Raw genomic sequence first — 23455 nt, forward strand, 5'->3', positions numbered from 1 at the left:
ATGGTGCAGCATTTGCTGTGTTTATATTCTGCCAGAACAAGTCTAGCATTTTTATATGCATTGTATTTTTAACCTGAACAAAATAGTGCTGCATAAAGCTAAGTTCCTGTCCTGAATGGATGAAGTTACTAGACTACTAGACATGTGAAAGTCACAGGGATTTAAATCCCATCTTTAAAATAGGTTACGTAGTTACTGTAATGCAAATGCAAATACTTTCATTGTAAGTTTGTTTAAAAAGAATTCTTTGTATTTATGAAGTTCTTTATCTTTTTACCAAATGCACATTATGACTATGTATCTCTTGAAAATGCATAAACTACAACTAATAATAAAAACAATGTAATGATTCCCAAAATATTTAAATGTAAGTTTGTACAGTATACTACAAATGTCTGTTATGTTAGGCTTAATTTAAACTATATCAAGTTATTATTAAAATGTAATTTAATGTAAATCTATTATATTCTAATAGAAGGCATTACTTTAAATTAGTAAATTTTTGATCCCACTTACCATACTACTGTTACAATAACTATGTAACTAAAATGTGTTTCTAGCTTTTTTTATATTGTGAAATAAGCAGGTACAGATTATGAATGCCTAACATCTTCACAAACAACATATCTAAGCTCTTGAGTACTGACTTGTGTCTTATAGTTGTCCTTTGTTAGTTGTACATAAATTAGTGCATTTTGCATTTCAGTTCTGTATGACAGATAAAGCTTGTTGTGGGGCTCATCACAAATTATAATACTGTAAGTCTGCTTACAGGACTGAGGTCAAATAACTGGTCAGATGGTATAGCTTAAATGTTCTAGAATTAAATGTCAGAAAAACAAAAGTGATGTTGAACTTTAAGCAAGGAAAAAGCTCATTTGTACTTTTTATATACATCATTGGGCAGGCTGCAGAGGTAATGGAGTATTTAAATTTTCTGGACACCACTGCATCTAGTAATCTAACACAGGAAGTCAATACATTCATTATGGTTAAACATGGCATACATTATACAAGCAGTATGTATATGGAACATGTGTATATTAACTGCATAATATTCTTTGTAAAGAGTATTAATGAACCCACACACATGTTATAAAAAAATCTACTTTTCAATACAAATGTTTAAAACTTTCATCTGGCCAAAATAAAACTCTTTACGATGCAATACTGCAAAAACAGTTCTTGGGGCTTCAATCATTATAAGCCACTGCGCTTTACAGATCATATGAAGTAGTAAAAATAATCTCTGTTGTTAAAAAAATCAAATGATTATAAAAAAAATAAACACTGCCCAAAATATATATTTCATAACTTTCCTGCAAAAAAAAAAAAACAGCTTGCACAAATTCTCATTCAATTACACCTTGTGCGTCCTGGACAGACTGATCGTGTTGATCAGCAAAATTCATCATAGTGTTTCTCACATCCAATAAGTTGTGTTCTCTGATGACACTGCTCACCGAACATTTTCCTGGAAATATGCTGTGTGGCCAGCTTAGACAGGTTTTTTTTTTCCCCCAGAGCCCCATGATGCTTTGTGAGCCGAACTTTCACACATGTGTATTATAAGCATACTTCCCCATATATTTTACATTGTTGCCTGATCTGTTTCATGCATGTGATATCGCTGCCTGATCAGAGCTGGATTAGCATCAGCATGCTTTTAAGAATAAAAAAATGCAGTAATTTCCTTTGAATATATAATGCTGATCTCTACGCTCACTTACTAGCCAACACACCACAGGGCTAATTTTGTATGCAGGCTGAATGCATGCGTAATTAGACATACACTGCAGCTGTAAACCAAAAAAGGCTTAGAAAAGACTAGACAACACAAGACCCTGTGAAATAATAATAATGAAAGGTTAATAACTATTTACAAGGTGGTTCTACCTTCTTCATGGGAGAAAAAATGCGAAGCATCTGCATAGATAGATCAGATAAAAAAAAAAAGTTCCAACTGTGCCAGAGATATGAACTCAAACTATAGAACAAGCTAGTCCAACACCACTGTTTCATGGCACAGCCAAAGATTAAAATGCTGTTAGTGCAATGATGTATAATTTTTTTCTTGTTGCTAGTTTGTGGCCATTTGTTAGATTTATCTGAAGCTTGGTGCCACACAGCTTAGGTCAAATTTCTGGCCATAATGATCATTCCAGCAAAGTTGGCAGACAACTCCTTATCCTTCAGGAACACTTAAAAGACCATTGCACCATTTATAATCTACTTAAAAGTAGTTGAGTTCCTCATTCCCTATTGACTACAATGACTACAATGTATTTCGCTGAGCATGGCAAAGTTTGAAATGTTTCCACAATTTTGCCAAACACATGGCAAAGCAAACTCCCTTAGGGCTTTTTCAATACTACCGTTAATTAGTAAAGTACATTTATCCTACACTGGGAAACTCTCATTATATACCTGAGTCACTTATGAAGCCCCTCTTGCTATAGCATTATTAAAGGCTGATGAAGACAGTTATTGTTTGATGTGGAAATGGATCAGTGTTTTTAGTTTCATGTTTGTAAGTTATTGCTACTGGTTCATTAAGGCTGTGTATTTCCTGATACCTGACATGCAAAAACTGACTAGAATTTTCAGGATGAATGATTTGTCAAAATAAAGTAAAACTGAGTATGTCTCATTTTTGCTGTCTGTAAAATAGAATAATTTGACATCACCTGAAATGCAACACACCTTGAGTGGGTACTGCTACAATTTTGTTTATTGACTGAACATCTTCACATACATTATTAAATATAGAATACAAACAAAGTTCTTGCTTACGGACAGTATTGGAATTTTAGTTAATTTACAGTCTTTTACAAATTATTACAACTTCATTTAAGTATATACTTGTAACAATGAATTATTAAAACGTAGAGAAAAGGACAGAAGATAACTAAAGGACTAACTAAACATGGCTTAATAATAATAATAATAATTAATAATTCTTTACAAGACTTGAGTATATACCTGTAAGTCTGCCTCATCTAAGGGAAACCACCAACTTTATTTTCCAAGGTCAGAATGAGGTAAATGAGTAATGCACACCCCTCTAGAAAGTGAGGATAAATTAATGGGATAGCCCAAACACCCCGCCTATGAAGCAGTGCTAAATCAATCCGCAAAACACCCCTATTAAAGAGGTGACATTCACATTAATGGGAGAGTCAACAGGAGTCATAAAATACTGGTGGCACAAGCTGATTGAATGAAATAATAAAGTTCTACATATTATTCATACTAAGTTTCAGGTGCCATGATATATTAGATGAGGTAAAGATAACAGAAAAGTACAAAAGCAAATGAATTGTTTAATTGATTGCTCACACCATGGACTGAGACATTTGTGGATAATCTGTGCAAATAAACATTCTGCATTCTCATCTGGGCCCTGTGACTGCCTTCTTCGAAGACAGAGGTAATTATTTTCCCCACAATAACAAACATACCAGATGCTTTTCTTACACCACAGCACTCTGTCTGTAATTTGTTGCTTGCAATTACAAAAACATACAAAGCAACAGTTTAGCAACATAACTTGAAGTGTTAAACAAAAGTAATCCACATATGCATTGCAAGTGACTGCCAGCCAAATTCAAAAGGATATTTTTCTCACTGAAATGTGTAAAAACTAGAGGGGCTGTTGTTGTGAGAGAGTATTATTGGTTATACATAAGCCTTCAGATTGTGAGCCTGACAGGAAGAAAGTGCCCATTTAGAAAATAGCTGAAAGGTGACAATGTGTGGGTATGAGGTATTGCAACTGCATAAATTGAAGAATAGGAAACTGTGCTCACATCAAGACAATGCAAATGTTTTGAAATTTTAAAGACATTAAAAACTTGTGTTTCATACAAGGGCTGACTGAAAAGTAATGAGACTGTCTTTGTTTTGCTTTCATGGAGGTGTATGTGTTTGTGAACTTGCAGTTGGACCAGCGTATTTTTAAGTGTTCTGTCACAGCAAGTGGCAACACCTCGTATGTGTTATCATGGTGGATGAAAACGTTCCTGTGAGTTTACAGAAGAGGTGAGTGATTGAATATTGCATTAAGTTTGGGAAGAGCAGTAATGAAACAACAACTTATAAAAAAAAAAAAAATGAAAAAACAACTACGTGGAAATAAATTCTCAGTTGAAAAATGCTGCAGCAGCATTGCTAATATTGATGTTGCAAAACAGTCTGTTATTGGTTTGAAATGTTGAATGGTTTTTGAAATGTTGTAAAAAATATATTTAATGTGAATGATTCTACTTCTGCGGTGGGTTGGCACCCTGCCCGGGATTGTTTCCTGCCTTGTGCCCTGTGTTGGCTGGGATTGGCTCCAGCAGACCCCTGTGACCCTTTGTTCGGATTCAGCGGGTTGGAAAATGGATGGATGGATGGATGGATGATTCTACTTTGAAAACAAAAAATGTTCCAAACCTGTCCAAGTCTGAATAAAAATATCAGTCTCATTGCTTTTCAATCAGCCCTCATATTTAAAAAGATGTTACATTTTTAAATCCTGACAATCTTATGTAGGCATACATTTTGTAAAAGTTAAAAAAAATCATTCCCTATTTCTACTTTATTAGAGTAAAGTTTCTGGCCAAGACAAAAATCAAAATTCACAATTTAATTAAAATTGTAATTATATGTTATCTACACACATTCAATGAATTTACATGATATTTGGTTTCATTACCATAAAAACCAATTAGTGTTCTCCTCTCATTACAGTATTATTGAGCTGGGGTCTGTTCATGAACAGAATTTGTTTTGTAGAAGAAGCTTCTTCCAGTTCCAGGACTGTAATGTTGTTTGGCACAGATGTGCTAAGTATGGGTCCTGGAACAAACAGAGTCTGTTGGGGGCCTTTCGTAGACCAATATCTTCCTAGGTTAATTCCATTGATCCATACCTGACCCTAAAAGGAGGGAAAGGGGAATTTTCAAAAAGTGTTATAGTTTAATTAAAAATAATAGAAACTCACAAATATTTACATATTTTTATTAAGTTATTTAAAATCAGTGATAAAGCTGTGATATTTTAGTGAATCGATCTTGTATTTAGTATTAAAACATAGGATAGTGTATATTGAAAACAATTTTTTTTTTGGTAAAAATAAGTTTTTACATACACATTACAAATTACAATCCACAACAATACCATTTTACCATATAACAAACATAGTCATTTTCCATTTCCTTCTCTTAACCAATGCCCTTATTCCCCTAAAACATTGAGCCAAACATCCATACTACTCACATTTTTTTAATTAAAATCAATTCCCATTAAAATGTAATTCCCCATTCTCCAATATCCACAAGCCTTTCCTTCTCTCCTTAGCAGCTGCGAAACACCACTCTCGATATCCCTCTTTATTTTCTTTTTGAACTCCTTTTCCAAAATCTTTTTTACCCACTACACATCTCTGGTCATAAAACTCTTTATGGCTTTCCATATTTTAAAAAATTTAATCATTGTGTACCCACCTTGGTCCATCTTTTTAGGTTCAAGAAAGTGTCCCAAGCTACATTCTGTATTTCCAAAGTTCCCTTGTACACTGTGGGGCCTTTTAAGTTCTCTATTCTTCTAACTGTGGAATGGTAATGTCTCATTTCTGCTTGCAACAAACCGCTGGATACTGCTTCATCAAAGCTGAGAGCATATATTAGCCAGTCTGTAAGTATATAATTTCCAAGGTACAGATTGCTAACCAGACCCTATAAGTAACAAGAATGTAAAATCAATAATTCAATTAAAATGTATATTTGTGAACTTTAATAATGCAATCAAAATAAACATAAGAAAAATTAAGAGTATATTTTAAATTATTAATATACGTCCATCTTCTAAACCACTTGTTCACTTCAGGATATGCTTTATCACCTCAAAAGGAAACATGGAATATTTGAAAGAAGCTCATGCAGATACAGGACAATGCAAAATGCTAGATCTGTGAGGTAGTCTTACTTACATCAACATCTCAGTGCCACACTGCTTATGTTTTACTTGTATGTATTTTAATCAATATAAAATGTGTTAATTTACCATTTGTGTAATTAAATATCTAAGTAAAATGAAGGAATGCATATCCAAATGCTAACCGATATGCCACCAATACTTTCCATGATTATTATATTATAGAAATGCTCCAATCAGGTTTTTTTTTAAATTTTTTTTTTTTTAATAAGTGCTGATACCGTTCACTGATTTCATGTTAGAAGAACTGGCCGATTTCACTTTGTTTTCTTTACACTTTCAATTTATTCATTTAAGCTACTGTACAGAAGCCTTAGTTCTACATTAAGGTGGTATTTTTACAATTAAACTTACATCTGTGTTACATTTATAGTGGTGTCACCTTGTTTCAAGATGGCTGACCATGAGCTAGAGCATGTTGTGGAAGAACTGTAATCCATTGAGATACAGATCCAACAGTCCCTTGAAAAAGGAAATGATTTCAGTTTCCATGTGGATATCCATTGCAACACAAAAGCAAGAGAATTTATTAACTGTTATTTTGACACATCAGCAGCCTCTAGGTTTTCTAATATTTTTTAACACAGAAAACAATGTAACCAGTAAATCGGAAAATTTAAATGCCAACCTGAGAGCTGCCACTGACATTTTGGCCCCTAAGAAAATGCTAAGAAATCCCCCAGAACAAAAATACCTTGGAAGACTCAGAGTATCTGAACTTAAGAAAACATTCTACCAAGCAAATGGAAGAAAACAAAATTAATAGTCCACTATGATAGAACATGTAACTGAAAATAACAAAGCAACCCACCTTCAGAGTCCGTCCTTCACTCAAATAGGTTTACATGAAGTCTGTAGAATAATTTCTCAACTAAAACCCTCCACTTGTGTCCTTGACACAATCCCAGCTAGGTTTTTCAAAAAAGTCTTGGATGTGATTAATGACAGTGTAATTGACATAGTTAACTTGTCATTAGATACTGGGATCCTACCAAATTTTCAAAAGACAGCAGTTGCTAAACCCCTGCACAAGAAATATAGTCTAGAATCCTCAGTTTTTTACAACTTTAGACCTATCTTTAACCTGCCCTTTTTATGCAAAATTCTAGAAAAAAATGTTTTTCAGCAAGTAAAAGATTAGAGGAAAAATTCTATGTTGATAAGTTTTAGTCAGGTTTTAGAACAAATCATAGTACAGAAACTGTGCTGGTTAAAGTAGTAAATTACTTAATAAGGACACAACAAATGTGTTCTTGTTCTCTTGGGCTTGAGTGCAGCATTTGACACAATAGAAAACAGTATTCTTATAAATTACCTTAGACCAGGGGTGCCCACACTTTTTCAGCTTGCGAGCTACTTTTAAAATGATCCACCTATATTAAAAATGCTATATATAAATAAAATATACTGAGTATACTTTATACATAAAATATATGTTGCTATACCTTGCATAACTGAATAACCCTTATGGCACAATAACAATTCAATACATTTATTGTCACTACTGTATTTGGATTTAATAATCTTCATGTGGGAAAAGGCTGACCCGTATATATAAGTAGAGCCGAATAAGGCAGCACATTTCCTCATGTTTGGGTACTTTTCCTCTGTGAGTAAGTTCCAAAACTGTCCATGAGCCCCATACTTCTGCTGAATGTCATCCTGTAGTGTCAAAATCTTATCCTCCACTATAGAGGAGTTTTAGGTGAAACAGTGTTGCAATTTTAGATGCGGGTGAATCACCCTCAACATCTTCCCTAAATGGATAGCACTTAAATGTAGCGATTGGCTCAAGTAAAGCTGAGTCTTGAAACCGTCTGACAGACAATTTTCAATCTGCTCTGTGTAGCGTATGCTGTCAAGTTGCGCACATGCCTTCCATTGCGTCTCCAGCTCTGACATGAGGTTTTGGATGTTCCCCAAATCAAGGTGCTGCAGCTTTGAGGACAGATGTTGCATTTTTCGTTTAAAAGCATTAAATGAGCTAATCATATTGACCACGGAGTTCTCTTTTCCTTGCAGCTGTAAATTAAGCTCATTCAACATGTAGGTCAGATCGGAAAAAAAATGGCAAGTCTAGCGGCCATTGATCGTTATTAAGTTGCTTGTATTCTGCAAGTTTAATGACAAGGAGAAACTCCTTTTTCTTTGGCCAGGGGTCTTGAAATCTCAGCAGGAATTTCTCCTTAGCCATCTGTCTCAACGAAGGCCTCTTTTATCATCTCTCCATCTTGGAAGGACTTCTTATGCTTAATGATCGAGTGACTCACCCGGAACAATGCTTCGATGTGTCTGTCTTTGTTTTTAAATTCAGCCAAGTGAAAAATGATGCCTGTCTAATTAACTGCGATTTTAGTTCCCTCTCCTTTCTCTTTCTCAGATCGCTTTTCGGAAGGAAGTCAGTTTCGTAGTTTTTATGAACAGTTCAAAAGTGCCTTTCCACATTTTCCTTCTTTGGAATAGCAATGATAGATTGACAGATCAGACAAATGCACTTCGATTGTGACATTGTGAGAAAAAAAAAAACCTCTTCCACTTCCACATCCAGCCCATACCCTGCCATACACAAAAAATAACAATTTTTTTTTTTAAATCCCTTCTTTAGTCGATATAAATTGGAAGGCTAACTAGATCACTTAGATAGACTGAGTTTTGCAGTAGGTCGTGCGTTTGATCGTGCGTGCGGGATGACCAGTGTGTTAGAAGAAAAGAGATCTCAGACTGGCCGCCCTGTATGTCAATCAAGTGGCAAATGCCATAGGGATGATATATGATAGAGTAACATTTAAAAAAATTTTTTTTTGAATGCAACACGATCTACCTGCACTACCTTTCCGATCTACCGGTCGATCACGATCAATGTATTGGGCACCCCTGCCTTAGACAATGGACGAGTCTCTCGGGTAGTGTATTAAATTAGTTTGTCTTATTTAACTGATAGAAAATTCTTTGTTAGTTGTGGTGATTGTAATTCAGAGGTTCATGATATTGTACATAGTGCATCACAAGGATCTATGCCAGGGTGGCTGTTATTTTCAATCTTCATGTTCCCATTAGCCCAGATTATCTTGAAGCACAAGGTGAACTACCACAGGTATGCAGATAACAGATAACATGCAGTTTTACTGAGCTACAGCATCTGATGACCCTGACATTCTGGACTCTCTGATCCAATGTCTTACTTGTATTACTGAATGGATGAGTAGTAATTTGCTCAACTTAAATACGGAAATAACTGTAATCTTAGCCATTGGTAAAGATATAAATAAGGACGACATTAGAAATAAACTTGATCCCTCAGCATTAAACGTCAAGGCGCAAGTAAAGAACTTAGAAGTAATTATGGACTTTGACCTAAACTTTAAATTGCACATTAACCATATTATTAGGACTGCATTTTTTTATTTAAGAAACATTGCAAAAATCTGCCCTCTTACAACATTTCAAGATTCTGAGAAATTAATTCAAACTTTTGGTATTAGTTGGATTGATTACCAGCAAAGGGTTTTCAACCAAGTATTAGAAATGAACATTTTATTTTAAGTTTTTTAATTTGTCCAATTACTTTTGAGCCCCTGAAATGAAGGGATTGTGTTAAAACAATGCTTTAGTTGCCTACACATTTTTAAGCAATCATTTTGTTCACCCCACTGAATTAAAGCTGAAAGTCTGCACTTCAACTGCATCTGAGTTGTTTCATTTAAAATTCATTGTGGTAATGTACAGAACCAAAATTAGAAAAAAGTTGCCTCTGTCCAAATATTTATGGACCTAACTGTATATATACTGTGTATATATATATATTATTATTATTATTTTCTGCCCTCCCTGGGCATCCGACATTATCATGTGACTCATCATTAGAAATGAAAAAAATATTCAATATATAAGGACTACTTTTCTACTGATTATGTATCTATTTTATGTAAATGTGTATTATTTATTTTTGTATGTCATGTATTCATTATTATTCTTGTCTAATTTTAATCAGTTTTTCTTTGCTTGTCACTATTTCTTTGACACCGTGCAAAGCACTTTGTATGAAAATGTTCTATAGAAATAAATGTTATTGTTGTTACTTTTGGGGAAAATGTAAACAAAATTAAATACAGCTGCAATAACCAAAAAAAACTCCCTTTGTTGAGCAGCTAAAAGTGAGACAGAAGACTTTCTTGAAAAGATATACTGCACAAAGTCAAATCCATGATTCCCTTTTGAAGGATTAAGCCAACCTTTGCACTCTCAATATGAATTCAAAGTCCTCTTTGTACAGAATGTGTACCTTCCCTTAAATGTAGTTCTAATCTGAAAGAACTGTAAAGACTTTGGGTCAAAATGATGTCCCACATTTTGTTCTGTACTGCGAAAAAGATTAAATATGGCAGAGTGATCATTTAGAGAAGAAATTGGGATAGGCAGCACAAAGCTGAACTTTTAATTAATTTCCCTGCATCAGTTTAATTCGCTGAGAAAGTGAATGTCCACAATCGCCTTGTAGTAACGCACAGAATTTTGCTCTTGTTCATAATAAGAAATGTATCTAAAATAATCATTTTACTTTGTACTGTATATGCAATATTGTGATGTAGAAGCTAAGAAATGTCTATATGTACTGACATAATTACACCTTTAAGTTTAATATATTTAAACTATATATAAAAATTAAAACCTTGCGCTCATTGATGTTGCTCCCAAAGTTGATTCGGCCCATGTTTTCCATAAGGATATCAAGGTAATCTCCTTCTTGTCCAGTTACATTAAGCACTAGTGTAGTATCTCTTTCCATCACACCTTGATACAACTATATTTCAAAATAAAAAAGATACATGATTATTGCTCACAGTAAACAAATGATTTATAACTAAACAAGACCTAAAACATTGCCATTTAAGCACAGAATACAGTATTTTCTAAATGTAACTTGATCTACATTATTGTATAATTTTATAAGGTAATGCTAAAACTAAATGAATAATTAATATACAATGATTATTTCTGTGACTGGTATACAACCAAAATGCACTTTACAACATTATATCAGTCACTTTTTAGAAAATTATTTTATAAGATCTCTGACTCTTTCATGTTTCTGTTGATTAAAATCTTTAGCTACCCTGATAATCCTTTATAAAATAAAAGAAGCTCCTATGCATAATCTAGAGAAGATTTGCAATATCCTGATCTCTGATAAACTACAATATTACAAAAGTGCAATTTTTTAATCTTTTTTTTTTTTTTTAAATATTTTTATAGTATTCCTTTGCATTCTTCATTGGCTCCAGTATTACAGGACCATAATTACAAGACATGAACAAACCCAGAAAAATAACATATTTTACACTTTGTGCTACCCATAATTGAGTTAGCATGCTGATACTGTGGCTTGATGGTTATTCAAAATGAATTGTGACACCAATATAACTTTGTTTACTCATGCTATGGTGTGATTATAGTTAAAAATATAAGAAAGTTGTAGAAGACCTAAATGACAGAAAAGCATTCAGTCTTTTAAGCCCATAGCTATGGTTAACTATTAGCTAAATAGTTTGAAAATCATGCCTAATTTTTCAAAACTACTACTTTAATGTTTTCAGTTTTAACTTTATGACTCAGTTGTTCATTCCAGATACCCACAAGCCCATAAAATTGTAAAACTGAATAGACTCAACACACTTAAATAGGTTTGGGGCAGCCACCCTTATATTATTCCTGTCTGCAAAAGGCTTTTTAACTCTTTTAGGGTTAATTTTTTTTGTTTCTTTTCTCCCAGGGCTGCATATTTTTCTAAAAACTAACTTTAAAAAAAAAAACAGAAGGCAATTGTTTAACATATCAAATCAGCAAAAAAATATTTACTTTTGACAAATGTTACTGTTTGCATGTTGTATGAGCCTGCATACTATATGATTTCTCATACATGTTACACGGCAAAGTCCTGCAAAGTATGATATCGCTCAAAGCAGCCAACTGCATGCATTGCCCATTGCACTGCTTACAATATGTGTTGCACTGGTGCCTCCTTTTCAATTGTCTGTTGCTGTACTTTCTCACATATATTGTTAGTGTGTACTGTAGAGAGACAAGTCACCCGTTTGACATCGTGCAATGCCAATGCAACCAAGTTTTCTGCCCACATGAAAACTGGATTGTCACCTCTTTTCCTCTTCAGCCTGTCTGGCTTCAACTGTGAAGGCATGTGTCTCCTGTTCATCCTCACTGTGCCACAAGCTCCAATTCCCCTGCTCTGTAGCTCCATGAACAATTTTGGGCATGTATAAAAATTGTCCAAATGTACACAACATGACCCAAATGTTCATAGCCCTGAAGCAGCTCCAGCACAACCTGACTTGTCAAGGGACAGTTCTCTTTTGAAAGAAATACTTTCCTGTTTATGTAATTACTTTCAGGCAGAAACCAGTGTTTGCTTCTGCCAGTACAAAATCCTTTATGCCATACTTTGTGGGCTTATCTAGCATATATTGTCAGGGAAAAAAAGGCGTCCCTTTTATTTTATCATAGATTCATGCACAGACAAATCACGGCCAAGCTGATAAAATTGTTTATATGTTGGTTCCACAATGTCAAGCAGGAGCTGAACTTTATACATGGGGTTATAGCCTGGCTCACACCTTGGGATTTGCTTCTGGTTATCACAGAAATGAATAAAACTTTGCAGCAGCACATACCTATCATGCGGCATAACCTGTCTAAAGCCACCAGGGGACAAAGCACGTTTGGACCAATGCTCCCTGAAGTTATATCACCAGTCTAGTCCCATCTCTATTTGTAATGCCACAAAGCCCTACATCTCGTCTTTTGTTGTGGGTTTCCACTTTGAAAAAGGAGAATGCTGTGCAGGCCCAGCCCGCGATTCAAAAAATTGCTCTGCATACCTGTTTGTCTCGTCTGACAGTAAATGAAAAGCAGCATCAGGAGACAGCAGCCTGAAGTAGTCCAGCAGCTGATAATCGGTCGTATCCAACAGCAAGCCATGCTGTCTTATGAAGTCCGGTAGCCAGTTTGGCTCCCACTGATCAATGTCTGGGTATTCCTACCACACGAACCTTGCTGTAGGTGCGTCGGCTGCGTAAATGCACTAAGCTGGCAGCTGATCAGCTGGGGCAGCATCAGCTGGTGTCCGATCAGCTGATGCCAGTTCCTCACTCTCTTGCTCGATCTCCTGATCACTGTCAACAAAATCAGATTCTGAACAATCAGAGTCTCACTCAGCGATAATGCACAAAACATCGTCTGCTGAGTATTTTCTTTTCTGCACTCGCTTTGTTTCCTCGTGAGATGTCAATGCCATCTTGCCTTTGTTTACATTTGTTTACATTTCATAACTCACGAACATGTAAGGATTAGATGCAGAGTCAATGAGTCTAACATTCCTCCGAGGAGAGAGGTAATGCCTGTGACGTCACAGTGAGTTTTGTCGCTATTAACCGCTGATTGTTGCCCTCTACCCCTGGATGTCGACAAAAGTCGACATCCGCCCTAAAAGAGTTAAATAGTACAAAGATGTTCTCAGTACGGAGTCCAAAACAGAACTGCTGAGGGTTTGCAAAGATGGCAGCTTTAAGGGATCAAACAGGAAGTGACGTAAGGGAACCGGAAGTGATGTTCTTCTGATGTCAGATTGGGTGCCGGAACTGATATTCTTCTGGGTGCTGGAACTGGAAATGACATTCTTCTGGGCACCGTAACTTGAAGTGACACCATCTGCTCTGAATCAGATAAGTTTTCCCGCAGCTGGTCTATAGAGATAACAGGAGAAGGTAATTCCACCCCCTGGCCTGGCGTGGAATTACCTTTGCTTGGTCCATACAATGTCCTCCTATTCGCACGTGTGTGACACTATATATGCACCAAAACTGAGAATTCTTCAGTAACTAAATTAGAATTGCTAATTTTCCATACATTTTTTTCATTAATTATGTAAAAAAAAAAACTTTGTAGGAGATAAACACCACCGCTTGTGGGATGACATCACAGGTCATGCAACTGTCAGATCGTATAACTATCAATGGGGGTCATTCTCAACAACAATACGGCGGTAGCCATGAAAACATCACACAAAACAGTGGTGCCTTTGAAAAATATTGAGAGACAAAATGGTGTTGCAATGATATGAACAAAAATATTATTAATAAATAAAAATATATGTTAAACCATATAATTAATAAATCAATACTATGCCCAAACAATACAGAGTGTTCATGTCATTTGTCACAGACAGGTGCTTAGGAGAAGGTTGGAAGGCTCAAATAATGTTATTTCTCAGCCAGACCAGGAGTTGGCGCCATCATCTAACATCTCTCCTTTTGTCCCTCTGCAGTCCAACAGAAGAACCACCCAAACAGTAACGTCAACATTAACCCTTCTTCTGATGACATCACTTCTGTCCATGCTTAATGACCACTTCCCACACAGATCCCAACTACCAAAGACATCACTTCCTCCTTCTGGCCCCCTTGGACCATCCACTTCCTGTCTCCGCCATATAAAAATCTCTGTTTACCCTCTGTAACGAGTTCCTATTTTTGAACTTGATTGTAACCATGTGTTTTCTATTTGCTGTGACTTCAGTGTATGGGTGGGCATCCCCAAACCTTTTTGTGTCTCCAGCTCTCCTTTTTAAATTGGAGTTGTCGGTAGGATAATAGCTCAAAATAACTGAAAAGCAGGACCTAACAACAATTCTTGGTAACACGGCTGCTGAGATTCAGAGACTAAAGGTCCAGTTAGGAGAGACCCAAACACAACTCGAGCAGAAGCTTGTGATGCTGTCCAACAGGAGAGGTCTTGGGCTCCATCTCAAGTGCTCATACTGTTGCAGAAGAATGATAACATCGAGTCATATCTTCTCATCTTTGAGCACACGGCAGTGAGACACCATTCATAGTGTGCAGAGAGGGCCAACATATTAGTGCCGTTCTTGAAAGGGGAAGCGCAACACACCTATTATGACCTCAACGCTGAGGCCGCTGCCAACTATGATATCCTAAAATCGGAAATTCCTATTTTTGAACTCGATTGTAACCACTTTTTGCTGTGACTTCAATATACGGGATGGCCATCCCCAAATCATTTTGTGTCTATGGCTGTCCTTTTAACACACTGGTGACCAAGTTATTCCTTTTGATCTTGTGACTTTACCAGTGGTGGATTCACTATCAGACTATCAGACCTGCATGCCATTCTGTCAGAATCACTGATACTTACTTAGACCTTGAACCAGTTTAACCTAGTTTAACACCTTAGTCGTGGCTGCTGGTGGATCTCTACTTTCTTATTGTACCTACAGGTTTGCTTACTAACCAGTAACTCTTCATCTTTTAAGGATGCTAACATTTTAATTGTGTGCTTCGGATTTTTTCTTTAAAGAAGACTACCTAGTGGTAGCAAGGCTGTAATTTAGTTTAAGCTTCAGGGATACCAATAATTTATGTTCAAGCCACAGAATGCCAATGAAATTATAACTAATGTAAGAGAAAGGTGAAGAATGTTTAAATGTGATGTTATTTGAACTATTTTCTTTATCAGGTCTATTGGTCACATTGGTTAATTTTATTTGTGATTCATTGGGTTTGCAGATTCATTTGTAATGTTGGAACTTAAATGTTTTTTTCTTCTTTCCTCTGAATAAGTGCTCTTTAGCTATCTCTGCCTTCGCTTTGAGCATAGGGGATTTATGCTTATAGCAAGTAGTTTTAAAATTTAATGCTTTCTTTTGACTAGTCATAATTATATTCTGACAAGTAAAAATTACATTTTAGAAATCACAGATATCATTTTGACCAGACAAAATGGAAATTTAATGTACATGTTATGCATATTTGAAGAGTCTCAAATGAAAATACCACATATCTACAATTCATGATTAAATAGAATCTGAATGAGAGATATTTATGTTATATTTCTCTTTTGCGATGGACATGTACCCTGTCCAGAGTGCACTGCTTTGGCTCCCCATAATCCCAATGAGTATTAAACATGCTTGAGAATCTAAATTCTGAAAATTTTGACTAGTTAAAATACAACTACATATATCTCTAACCGAAGGCTCCATAGTAGGCAGTGGGAAACATCCCTTAGTTTTCACTAGCCAAAGTGTAATTACAGTATATTTCTAATTGAAGGTTCTAAAGTAGTCAGTGGGAAACATCCCTCAGTTTTTACTAGCCAAAATGTAATTATAGATATCTTTAATTAGAATTTTGACAAGCCAAAATATAATTGTACATAACAAAATACATATTTTCTGCTAAAATAGAAATTAACAGGAAACATTAAATGTTAAAATATATTTCCCTATGAATGTCTGTGCTTAAACTGAATTTTTTTTTTAAATCCTAGTAGTCCTTCAAGCTAAGAAAAATTTTGCTTTAAATTCTAGCCCTGGTGCAATGTATGGGTTGTGCCCATCAGCCATTTGGCAAACCTGGAACATGTACTTTTAAGCAAATGTGGCCCAACTGTACTTTTGTCATGGTTTTGCAACTATTGTCTTTCTAGGCCACTAAGTCTATCATTAAGTAACCTCAATTGAGCAACCTCTGTGACATGCTGTACAATATTTTATGGAAAGTATTTTGGTGTGTGCAACAAAATGGCAACAGAAGGTATCATTATAGCTTTCTGGTCAATATATCGGAGTAAAATACAACATATTAGATAAGAGACTCTTTAAATTAAATTTTACATTTAAAAAAACAAACAAGTGTTTCTTTCCTGCATTGACATAATAATGGAAAAAATCAGAATTAAAAATTAAAAGCAATACCACATTTTAGTGCTTCTACACACTCCAGTTGCACCTGGAGAAGATAATGGTCAGCTAACAGAGAGAGCGAGACAGAGAGAGAACATCTCAGTTGCTGCAGTTTCATTCATTCTGCCAATTTTGAAATAAGATTTTGTAGAAAAATCCTGATGGGTGTAGTATAAAATTATTATTTGTGTGTGACTGTTATTAATGTTGCTTTTATTTTGCCAGCATTAGCTTTGAGTTAGTACTGTAAACAGAACCACTCTTACATGGTGCATTCTCAGTGCTGAACCTGGTCCATTTGTTGATCTAATCAATGAACTAGGGTGGTCCACAAACTGAATTGTTTCTCCACAAGAATTACTTTAGCTTTAGCAAGATAGCTTGCTTACCTGTGAAATTTCAATCTGATTGAAAAACATTTTGAGTTTGCTCTATTCCAAACAATTTGTATTGTTGCTATATAAGAGAAAGTTTCCATAACATTCTAGTATTAAGTAGGATTTTCAAGAACATTCTAGTGGTAAGCAGGAGTTTCTATTTTGTTTGTAGTTTGAAGTCTGAACAGAATGTTTTAGAAATGTTTGTAAGCAACCACTGACTATATAAAATGTCAAAAACATTACAACTGGTAAGTGGATACATGTACCAGTCATAACAATAGCAGTATGTTACTGTAATATTGGGGTTATGGAACTAATGGCTTAACTTAAGATCTGACCCAGAGAACTGGTTGCTTGGAAAGCCAGTCTCTCTTTTATCCAATCAAGACTACCACATGGACAACAAGTCCAGGCATTTATGTACAGAAAATATTCCTTTTTAAGTTCAGGATGACTGCATGTGAATCCAAGCTTATCACAGATTATTCTTTGTTTGTCAGTCTTGTTTATGTCAGACAGTGGAATGAAGCATAGACTACAGTAGAATGCAAAGGATGAGTGGTTAGCCATTTGGCCAAGTTCTCTATGACTGTGTCTCACTTTGTCTTTGACTTTCTCTGTTACAACTGACAATGGATCACCCAGAGGTTGATTTTCTCCAGGGATGCTGTTGACTGTAGTTTTGGTTTTCCTCTCCTCCATTGTCATCTCACCATAGTCCATAATTAATGGACAGATATTGTTGGATTTCATTTATGTTACAAAAACAAAGTACATTAAAACTGTCTGTTTTAACAAATGCATGTCTTTATGTGTACTCATTATGTATAAAATTTACAATTTGCATTTTACCTGAGAATTTGTCACAGTGCCCTGTGGTTGCAACCTCTGAAGAGTGCTATACAAAAAATAAACCAAATTGAACTGAACTTAATTACTCCAGCCTGTGCATTTAATGGTTGATGAATCAGTAAACTACTACCAACTAGGTAAAACACTTCAATAACCATGTAAGAGAACCTGAAATTTATATGCTACCCTGATGTTTTGGTCCTTTTATTGTTGGTCAGTATAATGCAATGGTCTCATGTTACTTTAAAAGACACTTTGCACTGGTGTCCCATAGACTTTACAGATCCACACTTTACCCCTAGAAATAATCTGAAGGTTCACTGCTCACATCATGGAACAGAGGCAAGAAGTGAGAAGAGAGCATGTTCAGTGACTCTCATGAAAGGCAGAAAGGTGGGAATCCATGTCTTAGTTTATAATAGCAAAAACTGTCTAGGAAGGCCCAATTTGGAAGTAGGTTTGCATATATTGTTTAGATTATTTGGTTAGTTAAAATTGTCCTTGTAATTACATCCTCTTTTCCTTTGCATTCTCAGAATTAATTTTCTTTTAGAGAAAATGTTTTATTTTTGCCATTATTTTGAGTGTGAGAGGTGCCAGTAGGTGCTCTACCATTGCAGAATGCTATAGGCAGATCCAATTGAAAAATTAGGACAAAATTATGAATGAGAAGCAAAGAAATAAACCATTTTCTAGAGTTATGAGATCAATAAAGTTTTATTGTTCATTAAACAAAAATTGATATTAAAGAAATGGAAACAGGCAAGCAGAAGAATTAATGAAGAAGTAGAAAGACTAAAGCTGTATGTAAAACAAACATGCAAAACATCTGTTGTGGCCATTAAATTAGTGTCCCACCATCTGAGGAATTTCTTGGTCTGGAGGTGGCCATCTACAAAGATTATATGTTCTGGAGAACAGTGGGTAGCTCAAATGATGCAGAGGCCTATTAGGCTGGACAAGGCTTTTCTGTCCATTTATAACTTCAGTAACACTTTAGTTTGGGTACTGCAAAAATGCATCTACAGTGATCCCCCGCCTATTGCGGAAGTTGAGTTCCAGACCCACCCACGATAGGTGAAAATCCGCGATATAGAAAGGCCACATTTTTTTTTTATAGTTTAAGCCTTAAAATATACCTCCCACACGCTTTAAGCATATGTAAACTTATTAAAACACACTTTGGATACACATACGATACACAGATGTCGGGCTAAAGATATGAGTAACATACAGTAATAATAATCATCATCAGTTTTACCTTCTCCTGTATGGTCAAGGTCTTCCTCTGGCGCTTAGGCTCACTGCTACCAGAAGGCTTACAAGATGCAGGACGCTTGGGAGCCATCGTATGGCTTAAAACAAGCGAAAAGCTCACAAAAGTTTGCTCACAAAAGTCAGGCCACAAGCAAGGTACGTGATACGCAATTCATCGGGGACCCATGCTCGCTGTTCTTGCGAGATTACACCACGTTAGCAGCAGCTAATCAGAGCCCAAGAGAATAAAATCTGCTGTGATTGGTTGAGTCTCCTCTTTCAGCCAATAATGGGCTTTGTAAGAAATCATCTGGGTGCTTTAACGCGAAACTCTTTGTCTGCTGAAAATCGTATGCTTTGTTATGAATTGGCTGCAAAGTACACAACAGGTAGGATGTACTTATTGAATGTTTTGTATTACTCATTTACTGTTGCGTAACAAACACTTAACAAACACTTCTTTGGGTCTTCGTAACATTTACAAAGCATCAGTAAACTATTGATCTCTGCAATGTAGCCTACTAACAAAACTTCACTTTGGAGTGGTCTGAGGTGGCTTATCTGAGACACGTATCTCTTGGTATTACATATTTAGTATAAGACCTAGGAGTCCTTCAAATAAACAAGCAATTTTACCATCAAGTGAATATGCCACCCTGCACAGAGATGAATAACATATCTACTGATGTTTTATAAGTGTTATGAAGACTAAAAGAAGCCTTTGTTATGGTCTTGCTACAGAAGAGTAAATGAGTAATGGATGCATTTCTGCTGTACCTAAACTAAAGTGTTACCATAACTTCTTGCAGCTCATCACCTTACAGTATATTTGGACGTGAACTATTCACTTTCTGAAAACATACAGTACTTGCCATTTTCATTTATTATTGCAAATATTGTGAAGTAAGCTTATAGTAATGCATTTAGGGTTTTGGTGATTTTCTTTTTGTTTTTCTCAATTTTTTCCTGTTTTTAAAGGGGATTGGTGACAGATATTTTTTGGTGCTGGTGAACCCTTCACAGCAGAATCACTACACAGTTATGTATACACAAATGACTGCACATTTAAAATTATATACTTTTCCATTGGAAATAGCATGTCATCGCTAAGGCTTCTGCTCTTGTAAGTGGAAGAACTGCAGCTACACTCAACTTTAATGGTAAAAAGATTTAAAGTCCTGAAAAAAGATGTTTGGGTTTCCTTTGTATATCGTGTTAGGTATTTTTACATTTGTATTCCAATATACTATCTTTAACCTCTTATGCATGAGGTGTTTGTGTATGTTACAATAATCCCACAAGTCAATCAAATGTAATAATGGCATTTTTACATGCCCAAGGGTATCTTCTTTAAATAAATCCTAAATTTCGAGGTGGTCTACTTTCTTTCATTAGTAAAATATGTAATCTGCACACATGTACTTCTAGGTGATAAGCACATCACAACTGAGTGAATCTTCTTTTATCAACGATCTAACCTACATCTCGCTACATACAGTGAAAGACTCTTTACCATTGGATAGCTGAAGATCAGAGCATTTCAATGATGTATAGTTGTCTGTGACTGGTCATTCGTATTAAATGTTACAGCAATTTGTAAAAGGCAGCACATAAATTGCATGTGCGACAACTCATCTTTATGCACGTTACTCACAGCATCTGTCAGATTGCATAGGGACTGTTTGGTTTATGTGTGGTAAGACTTGAAGATTGTACTAGGGAAATGTCGTCTTCTTCTTCAAAAAGAGAAAGCATGTGGTTGTGGAAGTCCTAGAAAAGTTACAGAATGCTAGCGATACAGAACAGGAAGAACTTGAGTCAGACTATGATCAAAATTTTGACTCTATTGAGAATGACACATTTGATTAAGGATTCAATGCTACACTTGATTTGTAAGTACTGTTATAGTATAAATCTGAATGTGGAATGCAATGTTACAGTTCAAGTGTCATGGGTACAATTACCATACCGAGTACAATCTGTTGCACATTCTCCTTTTATTTTCTGAGTAATGCTCTTTTAATTTCAATGTAAAGTATTGCTAACAGTTCTTAGCATACCCGTGAGTACTGTTACGCTATACCTGCACCTGTCAAGGTTTCATGTGAGGACCCCCTTCGATCGAATGTCACTGTATATCACCTTATCATGCCACGCATGTAGCTGGGTCACAAGTACGCCGAAAAAAAGCCATTTCAGCTACTGACTTGTTCATGGTGTGATTCCCCCCTGTGCTTCACTCCACCAAATGGAGCAACACTGTCACGCAATACCTTTTATCCAATTCTGTAATCGCACTTGCTCACCCCCATACAGAAACAATTGTGATTACAAACAGGAAATTAAATTGAAGGGCAGCCTTGCAAAATTATTGCACAGCTATGTCGATCCCTTTGGTTGGGTTATGCTGAAAAGTTTTCATGTTCTTATGACCCAGAGACGTCCATCTGATGCCCAAAAGTACCTGAGAAACACTGGTTTAGGTGTATATGTGGATGTATTTCTAAAAAACAGGAAACTGTATGCCAAAAAGTATGACTTTGCAATGCTATGGGATATGACATCTAAAACTGGTACAATGATAGCTGAAAGATTGGGGCACAAAAGAAAATTCCAGGGTTATGCATCATAAAATATCTGTAAAATCAATTTTACTGAAAAGAAATCCCTGAAGTGACATTTGTTTGTGTTTTACTTAGTTGATTCTGGTGTAAACAAAGGTTTTTAATCATATATTTTCTTTAAAAAATAAAACTTAAGTTTTAGACTCACTACTCTTCAGCCATTTACAGTACCTCTAATACATGAGCAGAATAACAGCCTTTTTTTTTTGGATAATGTAATTTAACTGCAATAATGACAAAAACCTCCTAGGGTATAAAAAGGGTAAAAGGGTTAATATTTACACTTTCTCCTTCTGTGATACAAATCATAGAGAGTAGATCTATGTCTGTGGTGCACCCATCATATTTTGCACAAACCCAATGTTATAAATTCCTGTAAGGCTGAGGGCTTATTTTTGCCTGTATCCACAGCTCTAGTTAGAGTCCTGCTTAAATGCACACAATTCCTGAATCAAGCAATGGGATCATTAATAGAAAGGGATGTAGTTAAAAAATGGGCAACACATTAAATGATGGGTCAAGGATAGAGAGCACAGCAAACCCTGCCACTGAAATTCAAAAACGAGAACAGTAAGTCCTCATCTGGAATGGAAGTAGGAAGCCCACTGCTGCAAAGGAAGGTGAGTGGGGGGCCTCATTTTTTTTCTTCTCCCAAGTTGAAGTTGCTAAGGCAAGAAAGAGTTGTGCCAGCTCAGAAATGTTATCCTGCATGTGGTTTTAGCAGAAAATGTGGTGTAAACATACTTTTAAAATAAAGGACTGCCGTAATCATAAAAAGGTGATCTGACACTTAAGAGTGGCCAGACAGATATTCCACTTTCACCTGTGTCTAGTGAAATGCTTCCTACGTCCCTTGGGAGGACACATATTGTAGTCAGAAATGTACTACAACACTGTAAGTTGTCATGCTATTCCACAATCTTTCATAAGCTAATTTTATTTCTGTGTGAAATAACATTAATATCAAATTAAGTATGTTCTCTCTTTAGTGTCACTTGTTTTTGTCTTAATACTTTCATCATGAGCACTGGGGAATGGAAGAGGAATGTAATTTTTAAAGAACCAATTGCCAAGGAGTCTGCATCACCTACCAATAAAGCATCAATAAAAGAGATACAGCAAACACCATACCAAGCATTTAAGATATTCTGTACTAGTTATATATATTGTCACACATGTGCGCTTGGGAGTCAACCAAAGGGACCAGGAAATGACAGTTCCACACCAGGCCAGGGAGTGGTGGGGTGCACTGAACCTCTCTTTTCTCTCCGCAGACCAAACACGAGAAATCCTTCCTGTCCCGGCCCCGAGGACGTCACTTCCTGTCCCGGCCCCGAGGACGTCACTTCCTGTGATCCAGCTATAAAAACCCCTCATCCTCCATTGTTAAACAGTTCTGTTTTGGACTCTAACCAGTACACATTGTACTCTACTTTAAAGCCTTTTGCCGTTCCCGAGCTCCCATGGTGAGGTCGGTTGGTGTTGGTGGAGGGAACCTGGGGGGCGCTTCGACCCAAGGGTCTGATACAAAACCCTGGGCATGTGGATGTAGGGCTTACAGAATAGGGCTGGGGTCAAAAAGGGGCATA

At 36.0% G+C, this 23455-nt stretch overlaps 1 protein-coding gene across 1 annotated transcript in view; it reads right to left on the reverse strand.

Moving 5' to 3' along the window:
* Positions 1 to 2538: 2538 nt before the first annotated feature.
* The window catches only part of glb1l (galactosidase, beta 1-like), a 230377-nt gene continuing 209460 nt past the window's right edge, over positions 2539 to 23455 (reverse strand). Inside the window, exons 14-16 of the mRNA XM_028807592.2 lie at positions 10649 to 10780; positions 5490 to 5720; positions 2539 to 4921 (exon numbers count right to left, since the gene is read on the reverse strand). Of these exons, the coding sequence (XP_028663425.1) occupies positions 4712 to 4921; positions 5490 to 5720; positions 10649 to 10780 (573 nt within the window). The 3' untranslated portion in view covers positions 2539 to 4711. The remainder of the gene's footprint in view (positions 4922 to 5489; positions 5721 to 10648; positions 10781 to 23455) is intronic.

This window comes from Erpetoichthys calabaricus, chromosome 8 (genome assembly GCF_900747795.2).
Source record: "Erpetoichthys calabaricus chromosome 8, fErpCal1.3, whole genome shotgun sequence".
Lineage (NCBI taxonomy): Eukaryota > Metazoa > Chordata > Cladistia > Polypteriformes > Polypteridae > Erpetoichthys > Erpetoichthys calabaricus.